The sequence below is a fragment of the Cotesia typhae genome, unplaced genomic scaffold, assembly GCF_013202065.1.
Source record: "Cotesia typhae breed Kobodo isofemale line unplaced genomic scaffold, CoteBio_Ctyphae scaffold_152, whole genome shotgun sequence".
NCBI lineage: Eukaryota > Metazoa > Arthropoda > Insecta > Hymenoptera > Braconidae > Cotesia > Cotesia typhae.
In genome coordinates, this window is record NW_027423776.1 from 3,108,846 (window position 1) to 3,133,960 (window position 25,115).

A 25,115-nucleotide genomic window follows, 5' to 3' on the forward strand; every position below is an offset into this window, starting at 1 on the left:
TGTCTTCGAAAGAGAAACTTTAATATCAAGAAAATAATACAAAGGAATATTGTATTAGATTCTGAAAAACCATAAAATCTTTGAGTAAACAGAGAACATGTCCTTGCCACATGACAACTTCAAGTCCTTAAAAGAAAAGCCATAAAAGACACGTGTGGAAACTCAACGGTCTCTTGTTCTCTAAAAAACAAGGCACTACAACCGAATTTAACAACAAATAATAAAATAATAATTTATTTATTCACTTTATTTTAAGTAACTAAATAACATAGATAAATGAATATTTAGATGCTACAACATGTGTATATATGTACATATGTATAGATTTAATGTCACAATGGTTTTAGACAAATTTAATTACATATTGGAATAATTGAATAGTAAATGGTATTAAATTGAATTTAGAAATGATTAACAAATATTAAAGTAAATTCCGCATCTGATATAATTTATTGAGCAGATAATACTTTAAACGCCTTTTAAAACTATAACACGTTAATTGATTCTAATGAATATATGTTAATTAAATAATAAATAATAGATGAGGATAATCATTGTTAACAACGATCTGATATTATGTTATTATTACTGTCTGTACTTCGACCAGGTTTTCTGCAGTTTCCCTAGGTCGTTGTGCTGAATTAAAAGCCAGGTAAATACAGGTACATGAATATGTAAGCCGGTCGCAGCCGCAAATAATAAATGTTAAATAGAAATAAGTTTATATAAGTACATGTAAGATAGTATATTACGCACTATGTATAAGGGTAGTTCTAGCAATAGTATAAGTGTATACGTGTAACCGTAGTGGGGAACGTGAAGCTGAGCAGTCAGAGTTGAGACTTTGTGACTTCACCAGTGTGGCCAGATCGTGCAATTTTTTTACCCCCACTTTGTACCGCTTTCAATGTAGTCAGATGAGAGTGTCCTACAAAGTGAGGGTAAGAAAAGAGCACGTTCTAGCCATACTGGACTTCACTTCTTCCCAAGAGCTGTAACTATTCACTCCATCTCTCTAATTTCTAAATAAACATCAACATTAAGTTCAATTGAACCTTTATCATTTAAACTCATACCTTGCCACTCAATCTCAATCAGTCAATTTTAAGTATATTTCAAATTAAATTATAAAATAAAATCCCGCGTGACAATAAACAACCCACTTGTCCACGAGGTGTCATCATCAGCAAATCTAGTAACCTCGCAGGACATAACAGAGCGACACCTGGATACCTAATTATTGGAGATAATGCGTTTATATGCGTTAATCTTTAACCTTAACCTTAAACAAATGGATTGATCGATTTTCGTTGCTTGGATATCGAGTTCAACAATTGTATTATTGTCTTAATTACTTTTATTATTGTTGTTTTTAAGTTAAGTCACTATGTAGATAATTCATTTAATAAATACTGTGTTATATTTTACATCTGTAACGTATGTAATTGATATTTTGAAGAAAAGCAAAGACCTGTGTGTTCGACATACACTATGTATGTCTGTAATGTGTAATTAAGATAAATTATATTTTTTATCATTTTATTCATTTGAAAATTGAGTTGTTATTATAACAATGTCTGTACATTATAAATTTAAAACGTCTTTAGAGTCACATATCGTATCTTTTGATGGTTTAAATATCTCAGTGGCTGATCTTAAGAAAGCCATTTTTCATCAAAAACGCTTTGGAAAAAATGCTGATTTTGATCTTCTTATCACTAATGCGGAGACAAAAGAAGGTAAATTTTTTTAATTTTATATCAATCATATCGTTTTTAATTGCATAATTTTTAACAAATAAATATTTTTATGTAGATTACACGGATGACAATATCCTCATTCCGAAAAACACAAGTCTTATTGTTGCCAGAATACCTTTAACAGTTCAACAAAAAAGATCGTGGAACCGGTCTGAACCACAATCATTTGTTAACTTGAAAGATGATTCTAATTTAGGTCATGCTGTTGATTTGACGCGGTTAGATGGATCCGAAGAAGATAAAATCCGAGCCATGATGACTCAATCAACACAGGACTATGATCCATCAAAGTAATTATTTTTCTATCACTTTTATCTGTAATAACAAATTTCTTTTTACTTGTTGAATCTATTTTACAGTTCACTAATTCGTTACTATTTAATAAAATATTTTGGTTAAATTTTGTACGTAAAATAGTCTTAGTTGAAATTAAGAACTCTCTAATTCACCTATTTATCATGAAATTTCGTTACTTTGATTTTGAGAACTCGGGGCTTTTGAGGTATAATTTCTTGCTTGGACGATTTTATTTATCCATTTTATTTTGCTTTTACTCAAGTTTTTAAAAAAAGAAAAAAATTATCCAGACATCAATGCTGTAATCGTTCCAAATTTTTATCTACTATCGCGTTCATAAATTTGAGTCGGTTTCTATATCTAAAGATTTATTGCCAATCCTAAATTTTTGAAAGGTTCTGACTCTAAAATTTTAAAATTATAAATTTTTCTATTTGTAAAATAAGCTAAATGTCGCAAATAATATTTCTTACATTTTAGAAACCTAAATCATGTCTAAAATAAATTAAATGTATCGTAAAATATGAGAAATAAAAAAACAGTTAATGGAAAAAAAGAAGTTCGCAAATAAGTTTATTTGTAAAATCAGCAATTTGGAAACAAAGCATCAATGAAATGTCGCTAGTTTGAAAATCACTGAATTAAAAAAAAATCATTAAAAATATTCCAAATTTAAAAATAAATAATTCAAAAATTTTCACCCAAAATAACGTTGTATAATAAATGAAGTTGTTATAAATTACGATATTTATAATTTTTAGAGACATAAATATTGCCACTTTAAAACTTAAATTCAGCCGATACTAAAATTAAAATTCATTAGAATTGGACGTTTCTAAACTTGGACATTTGTAAAATCAGCTGATTCATAAAATTAGTTTATTTGAAGTCTAACTACTTTAATGTAGGTGTAATATTAAATCTAGTTACATATAAAATGAGGTTTTACGCATTTTTGACTAATTAAACAGAGAAAAGTTTTTTAAATAAAGATTAAAATCCGTTTCACACTTAAAGTACTGCAATAAGATTCAATGACTTATTAATACTAAAATTAAAAAAAACGAATTCATTTAAAGCTTTAAAAAAATCTTTATATAAAAAAACCTTTACGGATTAAAATGATGTTTTTATATTAGTATTAATAAATATTTAAATGCATGTAATTTAAATAAAAAATAAAAAAAATTTGACGCAACGATTTTAGTTATAGAATAATAAAATATTTAATAATTATGTTTGATTTATCTTTTGTAAGATTTAATTTGAAAAGATAGTATGAAAATGATCCATTACGTACTTGAAAAAAATGATTTTTTTGCTGATAATTTATTTTATGAATTATTATAATAAAGCTTCCGCATTAGTTAGTCGTACGTTCTTTTTCAGAGTCATTAATTTACTTGACTACAAAATTTAAATTTTAATATGGAATTTCAAAATCTGATTTTTTTAAGTTGCAAAATAAAAAAAAAAATAGCACCATAAAAATTTTTAAATCTTTAATGAAAAATTCATAAATCCATCACATATAACTAAATTTTTTTTATTTATTTCATCAACATCTAAATTTTTCGATTTTGGTAGTCAAAAATACGTGAAATCTTATTTTATACGTAAATAGATTTAATGTTACAGTTATAGTAGAGTGGTTAGGCTTCAAATAAACTTATTTTATGAATCGCCTATTTTACGAATTTCCAAGTTTAGAAACGTCTCATTAATGAATTTTATTTTAGTATCGGCTGAATTCAGTGATATAAGTTTTAAAGTGGCAATATTTATGATTCTAAGGGCCAGTTCTTCAATCCAAGATAAAATTTTATCCAATGATAAAATATATCTATATATTTCATATATATAGGTATACTGGCAATGATAATTATACTTTTATACTGGATTGAAAAACTAGCCCTAAAAATTTTAAAGATCATAATTCACAACAACTTCTTTTTATATAAGACGTAATTTTAGTTATTAAAACTTTTCAATTATTTATTTTTTAATTTGAATTATTTTTAATTCGTTAATCTTTAAACTGGTAATATTTCGTTGATGTTTTTTTTTTTAATTATTAATTTTACAAATAAATTTATTTACGAATTTCTTTATTTTCAAAGAACTGCTTTTTCATTTCTCATATTTTACGATACATTTAATTTATTTTAGACATGATCTATATTTCTGAAATGTAAGAAATATTATTTGTTACATTTAGCTTATTTTACAAATAGAAAAATTTATGATTTTCAAATTTTAGAGTTTAGAATCTTTTAAAAATTTAGGGTTGGCAATAAATTCCTAAACTGACTCGAATTATTGAACGCGATTATACAAATAAATTTATCATACTGTTTTATTTTTATGGCGTTCTATATTTAAAATTTTTACTCATATCATTTTAAGTATCGTTTCCTGGTATCAAATAATAATCATTGTTACTATTAGTATTAATAGGCTTGGTAAATTACTAATAACGGAACTATTCTTACATTTTATATATTAAAAAAAAAGAAAAGTAAAATAAATTCTTTAAATATGACACAAAAAACTAATTTATGTTTAGTTACATGAAAATCCGTGGTGCTAATCAATCAGGTGAAGTACCACCAAAATATCGTTGTAATAAATGCCATCAACCTGGTCACTGGATAAAAAATTGTCCTCTTGGTGTGAATCAAGAGCCTATTGAAATTAAAAAAAGCACTGGAATCCCTCGAAGTTTCATGGTACCAGTCGAAGGCCCATCAGTTCCAGGTGCCATGATGACACCAACAGGTCATTATGCTGTTCCTGCTATTGATCAGTAAGTTCTTTGTCAATTTATTTAAAAAATTTTTTTATTAACTGTTTTACTTCTCTAAAGTAATAAAAACAAATTTTTAAAAAATATTTCTTACTTTATTTTTATTTTTAGTCAAGCTTACAAAGAAGTTAAAAAAGAACGACCTCCTTTTTCAAATGATCCGGAGCCTATTGTCAAAAAACCAGAAATACCAGAAGATTTACTTTGCAATTTATGTAAAGACTTATTGACTGATGCAGTTATGATTCCGTGTTGTGGAAATTCTTTTTGTGATGAATGTAAGTTCATTAAAGTAAATTATATATTTATTATTATTAATTAGACTAGTATTCATTGTGGTTTGTATTATTTTTTTTTTTTAATTATTTATAGGTATTCGAACTTTACTACTTGAATCCGAAGATCATCAATGCCCCGATTGCCCGGAAAAAGATATATCACCAGAAAATTTGATTCCTAGTCGATTTTTACGTAATGCAGTAATGAACTTTAAGAATGAAACTGGATACGCTAAACAGCAAACTTATCATTCAATTCAAAAAAATGTAGTTCCTAAAAATACAACACCTGATGTTGCACCTCCTGTAGAGGAAGAAAAAGTAGAAGTTTCCGAAGTATCTGTTCCTGTAGAATCTAAAGAACCACCTCAAGAATTGGTCTCAACTGAACCAGAACAATTAGTAATTTCACAAGATACTTATGAAGCACCTGTTGATCCAGGTAAATTACAAAATGTACTTTTTATAGTTGATTAAATATTCAAAATTATCGTGGAAATAAATATACCTTATGTTTAATTAGAATCTAATGAATTTTATTTAATTTAAAGGTATAAATGATAAGTTGATGAAGTTAGAAGTTGAAAGTGAATCTATCGTGCATTCATCGATAATTGAAGAAGACTCAGAAGTTGTTCCACCACCACCTCCTGGAACTGAGCCTCTGTTACCAATACCATCAGTTAGTAGCTCACCAGAAAAAACTAGCGACGCGGTTGCTGATGAGAAAAAAGATTACAACTATGATTATGAAGATGATAGACGTCCAAGAGAACGTCGTCAAAGTTTTAGCAAAGATAACCGCGAGCGGTATGTTTTAATTTAATATACTATTATCCTCACAAGTATTTTTTTTTCGTATTTATAAATGGTTTTTATATTTAGAAGTGGAGATAATCGCCGTCCGGAAAGTGTAAGGTCAATTACTAAACGAAGGTCTTTGTCACCGAGACAATCTCGTCGTAATGATTATTCAGTTCATAATGCACCAGTACATCAGCCGATGAATCCTGTTAAAGGATACCAAAACATCCCTTTAAACAATTCAACTCAGTATAATACAAATACGCAGCATTATGATACCGAAATTCGGAGACCCGATGAAGATCCAAATAGTGGTCCAGTATGTTTTTTGATTTTTTAATAAATAACATTTATCGTTGTTTAGCTACACATATTAATTATTTTAATTTATTTAGGTAATGGATCATCAGTATCCTCCATCAACAGCTCACCAAGCTCCACTTCTTCCTTATCCGCCTGGAGAAGATCGAATGCCATCATTGCAACCACCTCCACCACAAGGTTATAGTCAACCACCTCCTGTTATGCAACAGCATAATGCACCACCTCCTATGTCTGATCCATACATGGGTCATAGGATGCCCATGTATCCACATCAGCAAGGACCACATTATGGTCCACCAAGATATACCCGACCACAATATCAGCAACAAGGATACCGTCCTTCTCAACCTCGTAACTATAATGGCCCACCGAGACCAATAAGAGGAATGCATCATCGTAAGTTTTGTTTTTTTTTTCTTTTTTCATGTAATTATAATTTTTTGTATTGGTGTATAAAATTCATCGTTTCTAATATAATTATGATAGTAGGTTATCGAGGTATTCAACCACCTCCTCCAGGATTAGGGAGAAATATATACAATGGAAATCCACCTGGGTAAATATATTTACTTTTTATCTAAAAAAAAATTTTTTATCTTATCTATGAAAACAGTATTTTAAAAATAATACTTGTATTTTTTTTATAGAGTGATTGATGATCCTCTTGAAGCTTTTGAACGTATGCTACGAGAAAAAGATGAACGAGACAGAAGATTAGGGAAAGGACGACGCCGATCTAGAAGTCGTTCTAGACGAAGCTACACGCGATCACGATCTCGCTCTATAAGCCGTCGATCTCCATTACCGCCTCGTGTTAGTAGATCAAGGAGCCCACCACCAAAGAGAAGATCTACAAGATCTCCGCCACCATTAAGACAACGTAGTAGAACACCTAAAAGAAGATCTCGTAGTGCAAGTGTTTCCATCAGTAGGTGAGAAAAATAATTTTTTTATTTTTTAAGCTTAGAGCATTATAAATATTATTATATGGATATTTCTTCATAATTGACTAGGTATCTAAGTTTTAAAAAATTGAATGAAAAAAAAATATTCAATGAATGTTTCATGTTTCATGAATTTAATAAAAAATTTATTTTGACAAAATTTTTTATAGGTCAAGATCATACTCTCGTAGCCAATCGCCTCGTAGCTCTATTTCACGGGATCGTGAACGAGATCGAGAAAGAGGAAGAGAAAGAGAACGTAATAGAGATCGTGAACGAGATCCGGAGTTTGCCCCTTCACGTTATAGATCACCTGATCGACCTCGTCCAAGGTAACTATTTCAAAATAAAAAAGAACGTCATTCGGCTACACCCGAAATGGAAGATAGATTTCATAGAACAAATTATCATCTTGTCTCAATAACTTTCGTTTGACACTGAATGAAATTTATTTTAACATACACATAAGTAAGTTGTATTACACATTGCCTGAAAAGGGTTCAATAGAACTCTTAACTTTGATAAAATAACTAAAAACGGTCAAAATTTCAATGCTGTATAAGTCAAATTAAAGGTAATTTCATGAACTTTCACATGATTTTATCAAAAATTAGCCATCTCTTTTCAATCAAAAGTTATACATTAATGAAGTCATCAAAAATGTGATTTTCGCAATTTTGATAATTTTTCAAATCTACCATTTCTAAACTTATCGACGGATTTCGCTCATCTTCGAACTCATTCAAAGTTATTATCCAAAGAATATGTGTGGCAAATTTCATCTAGATCCGTAAAGAATTGTAGACACAATCGTGGCAACATCCTGCGTTATATTACATACATATATAAATTTTTTAACTAACGTTATTTTTGAGCTTTACTCTACTAGTTAAGAGATATTACGACGAAATTCCGACATGAGGACTAATCCAAAAAATTGATTTCTATGAAATTTACCTAAAAATTCATATGCATATAAAAGACTATGTAAATCTATAACAATTAATAAAATTATTTTTTTTTTTAATTTTTAGATTTCCAAAGGATCAACCTAGTAAATCACGTGAATCACGGGAAAAATATAATAGTTATTACAATGATCCACCTGCAAATGAATATGGGTTTAAAGATCGTGAGCGCGATATTCCGAACAACAGAGAGAGACCTGGTTATCGTTACCCACCTCGAAATCAAACAGCACATCACAATATTCCACCGTTGATGCCACATCTAAATACTGGAGCTCATCCACCACAACCACAGCGGTCCTTTGGAGGTCCGTCGCAGGATAGGAAAGACTATTATGATTCTTACAACAGGTATTTCCGCTACAGTTGTATTTTAATTTGCGTATTTATTAAGTACTTATTGATCAATATATTTAAATCTTATTTGCATGTTTGTCGTTGGATTATTTTTGAGCGATTCAAAATAATATCAATTTAATCCAAATTATATACTCAACTTGATTTTTATATAAATCCACTAGCGTACTTTAAGAATAATGCACAGAAATATATTTTTTTACTTAGTTTTAAATAACTTTCAGTTGTTTATATTTCATTATACTAACTGACAATATTTAGCAAAACATTAAATGTTTATTGTACGAACCTGCCTCTAATAAGTCATATTTTGTATTATTATTCATTAGCGCCCCATTAGTAGTAATGAATTACATTTCAGTTATGCAAAATATTTTTCATCAATTTTTAACTATCTATGTTAATATAAGTACATCAAAAAAATTAGGATATACTTTTTACAAAAAAAAAATTTTCAATATAAGCTGTGATGGAATTGTGATAGTAGTTTAATAACAATTAAATGTTTTTACATATTGTTAAACTTATACCTCTTATTTATATTTTATATCTGTCGGTGCCAAGATTTAGTCTATTGATATTACAATACTTAAAAATTCTTCTATAAATATTAGCATAAGAGATACTGAGTTATAAAAATGTGAATGTGATTGAATACTGAAGGATATAGGGTTTCTAAAAAGTAAAAATTTTGTTTTCTTATTTGGTTCTTTATCGTATTATGTGCTTCTTTTTCTCCTTTATTTAAAATAAATGAATTTTTATTTTACTATTTAAATAATAAATTATAATAATTTAAAAAAAAATCCCAAATTTGGTTTTAAACAAAAAGTAAATTGCATGACAATATAATTTTAAACCAAAGCGTTTGAAATTTTTATTTTTTAATGGTTGATAGTTAAAATTTATTAAAATATTTAACTAAATATCATAACTACAATTATAAGCGCGTCCACAACATGAAAAAAAGTTTTTAGAAGTTATTGATGTCACTAACATAATCTTTATTTATTAACATTTTTAAAAATAAGTATAAAATTACTCTAGTTGTTGTCGCTTTGAAAGGAATCCTGCATTTTATTTATAACAACTTTTCAGAAAAGATAAAACGATGATATTAATTAACTAAACAATTTTCAATATTTTTATAATAATTATATTTTTTAACGTAATTTTCTTAGTCTGTTTTTTCGGTTTCTGATTATTTTTGGTTTGATAATAGTCATAGTTCATCACTGTTTTTTTTTCCCTAATTCAGAAAGATGATTTGAAATGATTACCTTCATGTTAATTGCATATCTATAGAGTATTCAAATCAGATGGGTTTGAATCATTTCAAACCATTTCAAATTAGATTTTTTAATCAGGATTTACAGGATTTCTCTTGAACAAAACTTTTCATATTTTAATCACCACCCAAAATAATTAAAAATATATAAGTTTAATGTAACTACGAGAAAACTCATTTTGTTTCATCATAAATCTGAACTTGCTTTATAATTTATTTTCATATAAAAATTTGGGTATACATGTTTTAATATCGAAAAATTATGATTTTAAGAAAATTATGAGTTAACATTCATTATGTTTCGAAAAGAAAATATTTTTTTTTTTTATAAATCTGTACTATAATTCAAATAGTAAATATTTACAATTTGTTTTTAATGAAAAAAAAAAAAAAAAATTAGCTTAAAGTGATAACTTTAATTAATATTCGCAGTACGAAACTGTATGCTTTTATTTATACTTATTTATATCTTACTTGAAGAATTTTAAGAAAGTTTTCCCAAAATTATACTAGTACGAATTATTTTAATATATTTTTTATAATTTAAAGATAAAGGTAACTAGTCTTTAATTATATTCATTTATACTATTTACTTTATGAATGATGTTTTTTTTTTACAATAAATTAAAGAATTGAATGTTACGAAGTGTGCTGTGATAGATCTGTGATATAAATATTTGAAAGTATTTCATAAGCCTAATACTACTTATTAATCAAAATTGTTAATGAATGTAAAAATTAATTTGTACATGAATTTTATAACAATTGTTTTCCACCAAAAAAAATTGTCAACAGTATGACATCATTATGTTGATTTGAGTGTTCATTTAAATTAAAATATAGGTGCATTCTAATTTATTTATAAAATGAAAAACCATGTCGTATGAGTATTAAATAGTTTAACATACAAATTCTAATATTTTAGGCTTAATGAAGTAGTACTTACTTACTGTTTATAATTATTTATTTTATTCATTATTTCGCACTATTTTTTTTTTTATAAAAAAATTTTTTTTCCTATTTTTATTAATAATTTCTCGAAAAAATAGTTTCACGTTATATAAAATGTATGTTACCTAATTTTAATGCATAAAATATATAATAAAGTTAGTATATGTTCAATTTGGTGATAAAAAGTAATACTCTCGACTATTGCCTTTGTACGGTAATATACATCTTTATTTTTCATATATGTACTATATTTACTAAAGTTATTGTTATATCGAATTTTATTTCATTAGATACCTAATAGAGTAATTTTTTTTTTATAAAATTCTCAATTTTAAACTAATTTTCACTAAGATTAATGTGATGATAAACAAGAAAAAAATTTGAGAATTTCAATAGAAAATAATTTTTTCTTTTAGAAATTAATATATATTTTATTACTGATGTTGTAGAGTTTGAAATTCAATATTAATAACTGAGAAAAAAAAAAAATTAAATAGTAAGAAAAATTGAACCAATTCTTAATTTTAATAATATCAACATTGTTAGTATTTGTCTAAATGCTTAAAATAGTGTGTTCTTTTTTAACTAATAATATAAATATAAATTGAAGTAAATATACAATAATTCACATCATAAACTACCAGAAGTTTTCGACGAATTTTTTGTAATTAATGTGTTGTAATAATTGATTTTGTATTATTATGTTCTTTGATTGTGATAATTTTATTTGTATGGTAAATAAAGTAGTACGAGAGATGAATAGTTGAATATAGTGAATTATAGAAAAATGAATAATGAATATTATTCTGATCGTCAACTTTTTCAAACTTTAATTTGGAACAATTGGTAGAATTGACAACTAGAACGCAATTCAACATCAACATGTTTTGAAGATATTTTTTACCGTTTAAATGCAACTTGGCTCTGATTCAGGTAAATTCAAGAGTGAATCAATATTTACAATTAATAATTATTTTTATTGTCTTACAGATAATTGCTATTACTTTTCTTAAATAAGAATTTATATTTGTTCAAAAAAATTCATACACATATATAGAGGTAATTTTTGAAACCAATTTTTTCATAACTATTAATTAATATGTGTCAGAAATAATTAGTTTTTTATTTAATTTATCAGTTCTAATATGTGTATGAATATAATTTATTATATTCCTACCTAATTACAGAATTCAAATTAATTATTAAAGCAAACTGCTAAAGAAGATGAATAGATACAGTGACATTCACACGGTTGAAATATGATATAAAAAGTAATAGAATAATTAAATAATAAAAATAACATCTTCTCAGTAAAAATATTATCAAGAAATTATTGATATTTATATTTTAATATTATTAATATTATTATTGTAAGTTAAGCAATGTTATAAATGAGTGACAGTGTTAAATTCCAACGTGATTATTTATTTCAGTGTTATATGAGATTTATATCAACTAAACCCTTTTTCTATTCAATTCCTCAGATTTATTGTTACAGATTCCAGGTCAATTTATCTGTTAAATAACTTTGCGTCTGTGATTCTCTTAAATTTGGATATACTTCTGTATTTATTAAAGTTTTCATAAAATTGATTAATTTGGATATTTGTTTCATCTGTCTAGTGATTTTTTTAAATGATTTCTAAGAAAAATCATCTTCATGTTTTATTATTATTTTCTTTTTGAAGATGAAAATATTTTTAAAATTTTTTGGAAAAACTTCAGTTAATTTCAAAGTTTTTACGCTTAGTTCAATTGTAAATTAACTACTTTTAATATTTAAAAAATTTATTCTGTTGAAAATACGAATGTTAAATAGAAAATTGAATAAAGCATTATGACTAAAGTAAATAATTTTTTTTAAAAACAATATTGAAATAAAAAATAATAATTTGGAAGAAAGTTCTTGCAACGTCAAATTTTTAAATACAGATAAGAAATATCCCAATTTAAGCACAATAGCAGATGAAAACTCGTGTGATTATAAAGCATAGAGTCTTTCATATATTAATAAATTTCTAATTTAAATTAAATTGTATTGACAAAAAAAAAAAAAGGTAATGTTATATTGAGCTGTAAAACATGAATTTTATTCTACCGCTTATGTATTTAATTAAAATTTTCTATTTATTGATGTATTTTTTTCTTCAATCATTTTTATTTTTCATTCTTAAATTGATTTATCACTGTAAGCTTTTTTTTATTATAAAGAAGTTTAATTTTATTTAAATGATATTTTTGAGAAACTAATTGATTAATTAATAAAGCAAATTGAATTCAATCAGTAATTCAAAATATAATAATAAAATAAAATCAGTTTTTGAGTGATAAGTACTTCAAAGCAGGATTTATTGTTAACTATTAAATTAGAAGACTATGTTTAAATAATTTATAATTTAACACAAAAATTACTTGTTATTAATCAATGTATATATTTTTATTTCATAAGTTAACTTTAAGAGTTAATTAACCACGTTTAATTTAAACGACGATATAAGATGTATTCAATACAGAGTTCAATTATGTTTGTGTGAGAAGATAATTGTTAAATTTTAATTTATCCATATATTTTCTTCAATAATTGATTTTGTAATAAAGTTTACGACTTTATCTCAATTGTTAATATTTTTTTGCAACCAAACAATATCCTTACAATTCCAAGTCTTTGAAAATTCGACGAATAAGTTCTGCAACAAAAAGGATCAACTTTTCATCTATAAATAAAATAAAATATTTAGTCTACAATATAATACCATGATTTGTTTTTTTGTTTTATGATTTTATTCAATTTTTTTTCAGCTTTTATTTGATCAACTAACTTATCAAGGAAGAAGACTTTGTATTTTATTTTAGCAAGTTATCTTCATAACTATATTGTTATTGAAACAGTATTATATTATTCTATAAGGCATCAAATAAAATTCAACTTTTGTTTTTCAAGATTTATTTACTTTGATCAAAAAAAATAATTGTATTTCTATGAATTAATTAAATCTTATGTTACATAAGTATTGTAATCATTTAGTTAGTGAATGAATGATTGATTGATTGATTAACAATTTAATTGTATAAGTGGATTAGGTTTTTGTGCAAAATTAACATGTTAGGTCAATAAAACTAAAAATGATCTAAGTTTTAATTTATTTTTTTTTGTTTTTGTTAATAGATATTCTGGCCCACCTAATCAACGACTGAATAGTCCTGGACGTAAAACACATCATAAACGCATTGACGACGTCGCACCGCCTGGAACTGAAGGATACTATGACCTGCCACCACCTGGTGTTGATCGGGATAGATCTAGAGTATCTAAAGAGCGAGATCGTGAACATACTAAGGAGACAGAGACCGAAAATCGTGATCGTATACCATTGTCAGATGAAAGGTGAAACAAGTTGATAATTAATTATTTTTAATAATATCAATTAAATTTTAGCAGAAGAATAATCATTTGTTTTAATAATATTTCAGAGTGAGAGAACGTGATGATCATCCTAGAGAAAAAGATGATAGAGATCGACGGATATTTGATCGCAATGTCGACCAAGATCGGTCCAGAGAAAAAGATGATCGGAATAGAGGAACTATGAACCGACCTCGCGAGGAACGATCTCGGGAAATTGATGACAGAGAAAGAAGAGACAAGGATAAAGATCGTGATGATAAATACAATCGTGATCATCGCGAAGATGATCGTCAAGTGGATAAGCGTGATTATGATAAAGAACGGTAATGTTTTATTGCTTATTTTATTAAAAATTTTTTTTTTTTTTTTTTTAATGAACGAATTTAAATTAAATTATTATTAATATTTCAGGCATAGAGAGGATCGCGATCGACACAGATTTGAAGATAAAAATCGGCCACGTGACCGAGAAAGAAGAGAACGTGATTATCCAGCGGAAAAAGATTCTAATCGCGATCGTTATGAGAGACCTGTAGCAGATAAGAAGAAATTCCAAAAGAGTTCCAGTCCTTACCCTCAGAAATCATGGAATGATCCTAAAGAGTCATCCCCAGAACGGTCAAGGAAGAAAGACAAAGATTATAATGATAAATCGGATGAGAAGAAGAAAGAAAAGAAAATAAAGGATAAGAAAAAGAAGAAAGATAGTGAAGAGAAAGAAAAGAAGAAAAAGAAGAAGAAAGAAAAGAAATTGACACAAAAAGAATTAGAAAAAAATGAAGCATCAAAATTATTCGATGATACTGAAAAAGTTGCGACTGAGTTGAATGTAGATCAGTTAGATTTGGAGCTAAAAAGTTCGGATGTGCCAAATATTAATGAATTTGAAGAAAAGTCATTGATGATAAATCCAGAACCACCTGAGCAAATTGAAGAAGACTCATTATTACGCCAAGAAGACACGGAGTTAGGTGTAAATCCTCCTAATCCTAATTTTAAACCGATTCCTGAATTGAAACCAGATTTTCAAAATTCCTCAATTGACGATCATTATAGTGATATAGATGATAAAGAAATGAAACCGACTGATACTGATGAATTTTCAGTACTACCTAATATTGAAGAAAACGATGCTAATGATAATGAAGATGAAATTAATTCATTAAAATCACCTGCAGCCACTGAGCCAAAAGAAACAAACTCTGAAAAGTTATTGTCAAATAAAGATTCTTCAGCTAAAAAGAGTGAATTTTTAGCACCTATGCCGGAATTATCTAAATGGGAACGCGATGAAAGCACTGAAAAATTAGATGATGTTGATACTACATCATCGCAACTAAGTGAATCTTTTGGTGAATCAAAATCAACAACAGAAGTAACGCGTGACGTATTAAAACGAGCTGAAAATGCAATATTTCAAAAAGCTATCAATGCTATTAGGCCTATTGAAATTAAAAAGATAAGTGAAAATCGTAAAATTTTATATCAAAATCCGGAACCAAAAGTATTTCAGCCAGAATTGAATCGTGACGTAAATAAAAGTCTAAATGTTACTGTTAATATCGGAAAAAATGAGCGGAATGTTGAAATAACAGAGTCATCTAAAAAAGGTAAAATAGACCGCTCTAAATTTAAATTAAATGAATCACATTCGCCAACAAGACTATCAGCTAAAGAGCGCTTAGGTGAAAAGATTGATGATGAAAAAGATAAGAAAATAACACTAACCAGTGTTAATAATGATAGAAAAGTTTTTATCGATGACAGCAAATCACGGTCACGAGGAAAGGACTTGAATGTTAAAAATTATCATTCCGGACATAGTAGTAAAAATGATAAAGAACGCGAAAGACAAATTCAAACACCACCTCCTCTTATCAGTAAACACACCAACGAGTCTGAGGAAACGCATCATCATTTATTGAAACGTAAACGTGATCAAGAGGACAGTGATGATAAGGACGATAAAAAGAAGCATGGAGATAAAAAACGTAAGAAAGAACACAGAAGTCGTAGTAAGTCGCGTGAACATAAAAAACGTAAAGAAAAGAAACATAAAAAAGATAAATTTAGTGACAGAAAACAAAAACACAAAGAATCAAGTGTTAAACGGGATAAACAATCACTTGATTCAGAGGATAAATCAAATTTAGCAAATATTAATTCTAATCAAGAACTATCACCAGCACGGAAACATCAACAGCAGCATCAGCAACCGAAAAATCCAAAATCAATTTCTGATCGTAAACGTTGTGTTTTAGATGAAGCTAGTTTTGAACCAGATTATTCGGCTTCTGATTCAGATTCTGATAATGAAGATAATAAAACAAGTGTCAAAAAGACTAAAACTGACGAGCAACAGCAGTTTGATCTTGACAAAGAAGTTTGTGTTAAAGTGACAAAACGCAGAGTTAAATCTACAAGCTCTGATGATAATTCAAATTCATCAGTTAGCTCTTCAACAGAATCTGACAGTTCAGATGATTCTTCTTACCGGAGACGTAAAAAGAAGCATAAAAAACACAAAAAACGTAAAGTAGCCAAGAAAGAAAGTAGTTCAGAATTAGATAGTGATTCAGATTCTACGCAATCAAGTTCTGAGGAAGAAAAGCACAAGAAGAAATCTAAAAAATCTAAAAGCAAAAAGAAGCAGTTGAAAAAAAAGAAAAAATCTAAACATAAATAATTGTTTTAAACAATTTATTTGATTGTAATATTAGAATATGCTCACTTGTAAATTATGTTCTAATATCTTCTGTATTAATTATACTATATATATTTATTGTTTAATTACGTTGAATATTAAACCCTGTAGTTACTATAAATAAATTTTATAATTAATACAGACTCAGACATTATAATATCTCTCATATACATACTATTATAATTACTATTATTTATGACACAATAAAATATTATTAATAAATAATTACAACTATTGTTTGTCAGTTGAACTTAAACAAAATCGATTGTACTTTCATAACATCTTGTCCGTATTTAAATAAATTAATAAAAACTACATTACTTTTAAACTGTTTATTAATGTTATTATTTAAAGTTGTATAAATCATAATATTTGATATATATTTATTAATTAAGTATTTTTAAGTTTTTTAAATGTTTCAGTCAGACAAAAAAGTAGTGGCAGCTTTTTTGTTCCTTCATTGTCTTCAATACCTAGACTTTGTGCTGCCAGAGACCGGTCTAATGATTGTTTTTTGGAATCACACTCTGAAATTTTATTAAATTTTAGAAATTTTGTTAAATTACATTTACGTTTGTCTAATAATATTTAGATAAATATAAAATACCAGACATAAAAACGTTCAAAGTATATTTGTAACCAATCCAATCAAAATATTCTCTGATCAGTTCGTTTAGTAGCAATACGTCACTCGGCATTTCGCATTTATTTGTTCTGCTTGACTTTGATGAATGGTCCAACAATTTAAGCACTTCACTTCGCATTTCAGCTTTAATACATCGAAGTTTTCCATCAGCTTCTAATGAATCTCGTACAGCTGTCAATAAAAACAAAAACATTTTAGTAATATATTAAAATAGAAAAATTTACAAACTTGTTAGAAAAATTAAAAAAATAACTGAAATATTATTTCATTCATAAAATGAGATAAAATATTTATTAAATAAATAATTAACCCTAATAAATTATTAATAATTGTATACAATTTTAAAGATTAATCATTATAAATATTAAAAAAGAAATACCGTTTATTAAATCTTTTTCCGTAGTCATTATTTTTCAAATTATATCTGTAACAAATGAAAGAATTCAATTAAATGTCAATTTTATATCAATTATCAGATGATTTATACTAAAAAATTATGACATTAAAGTTAGCAGTCACTTGACAATTTTTTAATTTTCTTTAACAAAAAATTTGTTTTTAAAAAATTGCATTTTTAATTTGTTAAAATTTCTACAAATTCATTTTTTTAATAATTTTTTTGTTTGTTATAATTAATTTGTTAAAAAAAACTAAAACAATTGTGAAGTGACAGCTAAATTTAATGTCATTAAAAAATTATTAATTATATACTGAGTGTACTTTTTAAAAGTACTATTACCTATTAAATTTTCAATTATATTTTTCAAAAATAATTATTAAATAAGTTGTCCGGAAATGAATTTATTTAATTAAAGTAATAGTTTTGATGATAGTTTTAGTTATTCTTTCTAGTATAATCGATAATCTTTTTACCTGCCGGCTGACGGACGTTAAAGCGTTCAAGTACCAGGTGCAATATAAAAACAAAAAAGTCAGCTGTCATGGTGCTAAAAAAATCGATTAAAAATTCAATAACATTTTGATGTATTTTCTTGTCTTGATATAATTAGCAATATTTAATCTTTTCATTGTATAAATTTTAAAACTTTTATTTTCCTAAAAGTATTTGTAATAAGAAGTGTAATCATCGGTATACATTTGCTTTGAGTATATTGCAGTATTATGAAGTCGGCTCAATTATAAATAGATGGTTGTAAACAATGAGGTTGAAGTTAGCAGACACTTGAAAATTTTTTGATTTTTCTTGAAAATAAACTACGCATAGAAAATTATTTATAAAAATGTAATTTCTAATTTTTCAGAGCTTCTAAGATGAAATTTTTAATTAAAATTTTCTTGCTATAATTTGTTTAGTAAAAAAATTCTTAAAATTATCAGATGTCTCTCAATTTCAGTATCATTGTAAACAATATAGTTGATTGACATGTGGTGGATTCAAAACAATGTAAATTTTAACAATCCTATTTTATAGAACTTTTACGACTAGGATTATGACACTGAAGTTGACAGACAATAAATAGTATATTACACACCGAGGGAAGTAAAGTAAGAAATGTCTCAGATCACATGTAATTGTTGGCCGAGGCGAAGCCGAGGTCAACAAACATGTGATCTGAGGCTTTCTTATTTACTTCCCGAGGAGTGTATACTATTTTTTTCCCTGACGAAGGTGTAAAGCGGAAACTTTGTTTAGCGCAGCGGGGCTAAAGTTGACGCTTTACACCCGGAGGGGAAAAAAATTTTAAAATCAGCATTTTTATTGTAATTGATTTGTTATTAAAATTTTTTAAATTGACAGCTGACTGCTAACTTCAGTATTATTTAGGATTAATATTTACATAATAATAGTTTCTTTTTCCCTTCAATTCCTGGTCAAAGAATATGATACTGAAGTTAGCAGACGCCTAAAAATTTTTGATTTTTTTTATTAATTAAATTACAACTTAAAGGATATTTTTAAAAAATTGCACTTGTAGTTTTTCAAGTTTTTTACATGTGAAATTTTTTTTTTCAATTAAAAATTTCTAAAAATTAAAAAATGTCGGCTTACTTCATTTTCATTCAAAGAATTGCTGAGAAGACCACCAAACATTGAGATCTGTCTTCTATTCAAAGTAATCGAATACAAAATCAATTCACCGGACAGTGACGTTGAGAAGGACTGCAGATGCATGGGATTTAGATAAAGTGTGTAATTGAATCAGAGTTTATATTTATATTTAAAATTACTTAAGTCACTATTATTATTACTTCTATTATCTAATTATTTAAATGATAAATGTTTAACTGATGTGATATTAATATTTATGTCGAAAGGGGAAGGGAATGTTTTTAAAAAAATCTGTACATCTGAAAATAAATACTATACTATTATTAGATTCTTTTTCAAAAGAATTTTTAATCCTGACAATATGTCTAAAGGTTTACCAAATTTCAAATAAAAAAAAATTTATCAGGAAATTCATGTTTTTATACTGTTTGAATAATTCAAATTTTATTTGAATTACCCCGCCAGTATGAGTTGCGTACGTTGTATATAATCGAAACAGCTAATACCGGATTCGGTATACTTCGGCTCTTTTCGTTTCTAGTTAGTAAAAATTTTAGGTTGAATATTTTTGACTCGGTGACATATGGGCTCGATAAAATACATATATGGAGTAAAGGTTATAAACATGTTATTTGTTTAGGAATTTAACCGAAAAAATATTATTATCAATATTTAAAGTTTTAAATAATTAAAATTACAATTAATTAGAAATCAATAATAACTTTAGAAACTATTAAAAAACAAAAATGGAGAAAGTATAATTATCGAAGAGTATTTTACAAATGAAGGTAAATATAATTTGATGTTTATAAAATATTTCTTTGAAAATCATAAAAATTAATATATTTCAACAAAATTAATAATTTAAATTTGTCAAAAAGTTATTTTTTAGTCAATTATAAATGATACTAAAATTGAGAGACGTCTGATAATTTTTAGAATTTTTCTAACAAATAAATTAGAGCAAGAATAGTTTATTTAAAAAATTTTATCTTTAGAAGTCCTGAAAAGTAGTAAACAAAACTTTTTTTTTAATAATTTTCTAGACCTAATTTATTTTTTAAGATATATAAAAAATTGTCAAATATCTACTAATTTCAGTGCCAATATTATGATTGAATATTTTTTATTTTCGGTGATAGACAATTGACGTTATTCTGACATTTTCAAATAATTAAAACTAATTCTTATTTTTATTTAAACTAATTGAATAATACTTTTTTTTAGTTTATGAAAACAACAAAAGAAAAGGTTGACAAAGAACAATTTCAAATGGAAGGAGAAAAATATTTTGAAAACCAATTGACGACAAAAATGAAAAAAGAATCGTAAGTTATAAAGTTGTTTATTTTTATTATATTAATCAAAACCGAAAATTATTTATTTATAATTTTTAGTGGGAAATATATAATGGAATCAAGTTACGTGTTATGTGAACAGTTAGTAGATGGAAGGCTGAGTTATCGTGGAATGAATCCTGAAATTGAAAAATTTACTGGGAAACAAGTAGTATAAATGTGTAAAATTTAAAATAATGAGTGAAGTGTAGAAATTTTCCATAGTACAATAAATATTGATCATTAAATTTAAAGCTACAGAGCGCTGAATTGATTATTCAGACTGTAAAAAATGAAAATGATCTCTTTCGAAGTAATACATATAATTCATGACATTAAAGTTGACAGACATTAGAAATTTTTTTAGATTTTTTTAATAATGAAGTTAAAAAAAATTTAATGAAAAAATTTCACATGTGAAAATTAATAAAAATTACAAGTGAAAATTTTTAGAAGCATGTTTGTATTATAATTGATATGTTATAAAAATGTTTAAAATTGACAGCTGACGGCTAACTTCAGTATTATTATAATTCTCCTGTTTTTCTAAGTGTACATATTCTTCTCGCGACTATTAAAAAAATTGTATTCTATTATTAAAAATTCATAAACTAAAACTAATATTTTAAAATATTAAAAAATCGATTTTTAATATTTTATCCGTTTAAAAATTTGTATTTTTAATTTTCAATTTGCCACAAAATTTTTTTTGATTTTTAAAAATTGTAATCGTTACTTGGTTATTTTTTATCCTTTTTTTTTTTATTAAAAACTTTTTTTTTAATAATAAAATATTTATAACAATCGCACAATTGATATTAAACTATCTTTACGCTGTTTTACGATAATATGAATTTTTTTTAATCACTATTTTTTTAATAAACTTATTTCAAAGTATTTTCTACTTTTTAGTTTGATTTTTTGTTAAAGCATTTTTTTTTTTTTTTTTAATTTTTTAGACTATCATTTATTTGAATAATTTTGTGAACCCGTATTTGGCGCAATTTTTAACAATTAAATGGCTTTTATTAGAATTCTTGTTTATCTTCAGCCAAGTTTTTTAACCAACTGTAAAAACTTCTTACTGCGGTTCAACGTTTCTCAACGCGCCTGTCTCAAACGACAAAATCCATCCACATTACAAAATTAGTGTAAATAGTGCTAGATAAAAAAAATTTATTTATTTCTTATCATTATTGACAATTAAAAATAAGTATTTATTGAAATTCGTTATGAAAATATATTTATTGTAAAGTATTAGAATATTTTTAAATTTTAATCAACAATGTTTAAAAAAATATGTAGCCGATGATTATGGTTAACCTAAAAGTCCATTATTTATAAGCGTACGTGAGAAATAAACTAAAAACTAATTCAAATTAATTTTATATTTATAAATAACTAAAAATACTAATTGTTATGGGTGAAAATAAACCAGTTGGAATAAAACCTTTTATTTATGGAGGTTTAGCTTCAATTATTGCAGAGTTAGGTAAAATTAAAAAATTAATTATTGTTTATGTCAAATGAATTTTTAATTATCAACTTTTTTATTTATTTTTCAAGGTACATTTCCATTAGATACAACTAAAACGCGATTACAAGTTCAAGGTCAGAAATTAGATAAAACACATGCTAATTTAAAGTATTCTGGTATGGTTGATGCATTATTTCAAATGATCAAACATGAAGGATTTCAATCCCTATATTGCGGGTAAGTTTTTCATCTAATAATAAATATAATTTATTTCCCTGCACTTAAAAGTATAAATATTGAAAAAAATATATTTCTAAATTAGTATATAAAAAACAAAAATAGTCTGATGGAAAGTTTTGTATTTTTAATTTAATACATAAAAATAATAATATTAAAAAATAATCTCGGGATAATAGCGATTTATTCGTAGTTACAAATAAAAATCCACAATGTGGTAGCTTCTGCAAAATCAAAAGTCTAATTAATAATTAATAAATGAAATGATTTACCTGAAAAAACATGGCATAAAATGATGATTGTGGTCTAGAATAGCTTCTAAAGTGATGATATAGATGATTTATCAGTATGTATAAAGATCACAGCTAATATTCCTGCACTTGATTCTACTCTTTATGAATTCCCGTCCGACTTTTCTCCAACCGTAAGTTATTCCCACTCTTCATCAGACATTTATAAAAATTTTATTTAGGTGCACATTTTATTATTTATTGAAATATTATTTTGTAAGTAAAAGCGGTAATAGTTACTAAGCCTTATCATTAATAAAAAAAAAAAAAAAATCAAATTAATGATTTTAATGTGCTTATAACTACATTTGGTTTTACTTCAATTAAGTAATTTTTCTCAAGTTACATTTTTAGTTTATTAATAGTTAATTCACAACTTTTTCTTTTTTTTTTATTCATTTTTTAACTCACAACAGGATCAGTTCTGCTATTTTGAGGCAAGCAACGTATGGAACGATAAAATTCGGCACGTATTATTCACTTAAGCAAATGGCAGTAGAAAAATGGGGAACTGAACAATTAGTATTGATAAATGTTATTTGTGCAGCAATAGCAGGATCTATATCCAGTGCTATTGCTAATCCAACAGATGTGGTGAAAGTTCGTATGCAAGTCAATGGTAATCAAGGAAATCTATCTTTATATGGTTGCTTCCATGAAGTATATAAACATGAAGGTGTTCGCGGTTTATGGAGGGTAAAAGCTTATGCTTTATTATTTAATTATGCGTACAAAGGTTTATTAATTCCAATTATCCTATGAATTTATCTACTAACAAATATCCTGGCATCAAATATTCCTCTTTAACGTAGTATTAGAATTTTGTACATCATTAATGAGGCTAAGGCTAAACATTATTATTAATAATTTATAAATTTTCAATTTTTTAATTATTATTTTATTGATATTTAGGGGGTTGGACCTACTTCTCAAAGAGCAGCAATTATTGCGGCAGTGGAGCTGCCCATTTATGATTTAATGAAATATTTTTTGATACCTCATATTGGAGACAGTGTCAGTAATCATTTTTTTTCAAGCTTTACAGCTAGTACAGCAAGTGCGATTGCTTCGACACCTATTGATGTCATACGAGTAAGTTTTAAATATTGTGGGAAATTTAAATCAATTTACTTTTTAGTTTAATTAATTAATTTTATAAATTAATATACATATTTCAGACACGATTAATGAATCAAAACGTTTGCATAAAACCAATGGTACGTCTTCACCTCATATATATAAAGGCAGTATAGATTGTTTTATAAAGGTAATAATAATCATAATAATTCAACAGTATTTCTAAGATCGGTGATTTTACTTATTAAAGAGCATTTATTATTGTAAGCCAACTTTCCCGATCCAAATGATAATAGACTAATTCAATTTTTATTTATTAACTATTTTCATCACACTATTGCCGGTATGAGCACTCATACTATCCTCGGGTGAATATATATAATGATTAAAAATTTTTAACAACAATTTTAGTTAAGATTATGTAAAGATGTTATTTTTTCGGTTGCCGAAAAAGTTTCACTGAGTAAAAAATAACATCTTTCCATAATTCTAACTAAAATTGTCGTCATAAATTTTTAATTATTATATATATTCACCCGAGGATATTATATATTATATAGATCATCTCATTTTTATGTTGATTTATTATTCTTTAAATTCAGCGACGTTTCGCCACCAACCGTGGCTTCCTCAGGCATCTACAGACGACATACCTCATATTATTACAATTTTTTTTTTAATATTTACAATACAGACTTTAGAATTTTTCTTAAAACTTTCTTGAGAAAGTTTAAAAATTTTGTCATAATATGTGGTATATTGTTTGTAGATGCCTGAGAAAGCCACGGTTAGTGGCGAAACGTCGCTGAATTAAAAGAATATTAAATCAACATAAAAACGAAATAATTTATATAACTCGAGTTTACTTCGTTGTTAATAATAATGATAGTTTTCTTTTTTTATAAATTTACTAATAATGTAAAATTATTATTTTACAGACAAGTAAAAATGAAGGTTTTTAGCATTGTACAAAGGTTTTGTGCCAACATTTCTGCGTATGGGCCCATGGAATATTATATTCTTTATAACTTATGAACAGTTAAAAAAATTACCTCTCTTTTAAATAAACACGAGTACCTGTAAAAATAGAAAAATTACTCTAATTATATTTATTAAGTTTTAAATTAATAAACTAAATGATAATAAAAGATAA

At 26.1% G+C, this 25,115-nt stretch overlaps 4 protein-coding genes across 8 annotated transcripts; 3 read left to right on the forward strand and 1 right to left on the reverse strand.

The window, feature by feature from the left end:
* The first annotated feature begins 903 nt into the window (after positions 1 to 903).
* On the forward strand, positions 904 to 17,075 carry LOC141536606 (uncharacterized). 2 transcript variants are annotated; one of them, XM_074257248.1, is made up of 15 exons: positions 904 to 1,739; positions 1,816 to 2,050; positions 4,624 to 4,863; positions 4,975 to 5,141; positions 5,236 to 5,583; positions 5,693 to 5,951; positions 6,027 to 6,264; positions 6,341 to 6,665; positions 6,759 to 6,825; positions 6,917 to 7,201; positions 7,384 to 7,545; positions 8,248 to 8,532; positions 13,944 to 14,162; positions 14,249 to 14,506; positions 14,595 to 17,075. In XM_074257248.1, exons 1-15 carry the CDS (start codon positions 1,574 to 1,576, stop codon positions 16,867 to 16,869), a joined length of 5,529 nt encoding a protein of 1,842 aa, XP_074113349.1. In that variant the 5' UTR covers positions 904 to 1,573; the 3' UTR covers positions 16,870 to 17,075. The 2 variants fall into 2 exon arrangements, with proteins under 2 accessions (XP_074113349.1, XP_074113348.1); XM_074257247.1 differs by having other exon boundaries at positions 905 to 1,739; positions 6,756 to 6,825.
* A 170-nt stretch (positions 17,076 to 17,245) lies between these two features.
* LOC141536609 (centrosomal protein 20) lies at positions 17,246 to 23,226 on the reverse strand. Of its 4 annotated transcripts, XM_074257253.1 has the most exons (5): positions 19,545 to 19,843; positions 18,407 to 18,480; positions 17,913 to 17,957; positions 17,495 to 17,704; positions 17,246 to 17,414 (listed from the first exon to the last, which is right to left on the reverse strand). In XM_074257253.1, exons 3-5 carry the CDS (start codon positions 17,938 to 17,940, stop codon positions 17,278 to 17,280), a joined length of 375 nt encoding a protein of 124 aa, XP_074113354.1. In that variant the 5' UTR covers positions 17,941 to 17,957; positions 18,407 to 18,480; positions 19,545 to 19,843; the 3' UTR covers positions 17,246 to 17,277. The 4 variants fall into 4 exon arrangements, with proteins under 4 accessions (XP_074113354.1, XP_074113356.1, XP_074113353.1 ...); XM_074257255.1 differs by lacking the exons at positions 18,407 to 18,480; positions 19,545 to 19,843 and adding an exon at positions 22,868 to 23,226; XM_074257252.1 differs by lacking the exon at positions 18,407 to 18,480.
* LOC141536610 (M-phase phosphoprotein 6-like) lies at positions 20,125 to 21,139 on the forward strand. Its single transcript, XM_074257256.1, has 3 exons — positions 20,125 to 20,332; positions 20,772 to 20,872; positions 20,942 to 21,139. Exons 1-3 carry the CDS (start codon positions 20,327 to 20,329, stop codon positions 21,057 to 21,059), a joined length of 225 nt encoding a protein of 74 aa, XP_074113357.1. The 5' UTR covers positions 20,125 to 20,326; the 3' UTR covers positions 21,060 to 21,139.
* On the forward strand, positions 21,851 to 25,115 carry LOC141536608 (mitochondrial uncoupling protein Bmcp-like). Its single transcript, XM_074257251.1, is given in 8 exon segments — positions 21,851 to 22,373; positions 22,448 to 22,595; positions 23,302 to 23,581; positions 23,798 to 23,977; positions 24,064 to 24,079; positions 24,082 to 24,152; positions 24,901 to 24,919; positions 24,922 to 25,115. Coding segments are annotated over 8 exon segments (891 nt in total). The 5' UTR covers positions 21,851 to 22,300; the 3' UTR covers positions 25,026 to 25,115.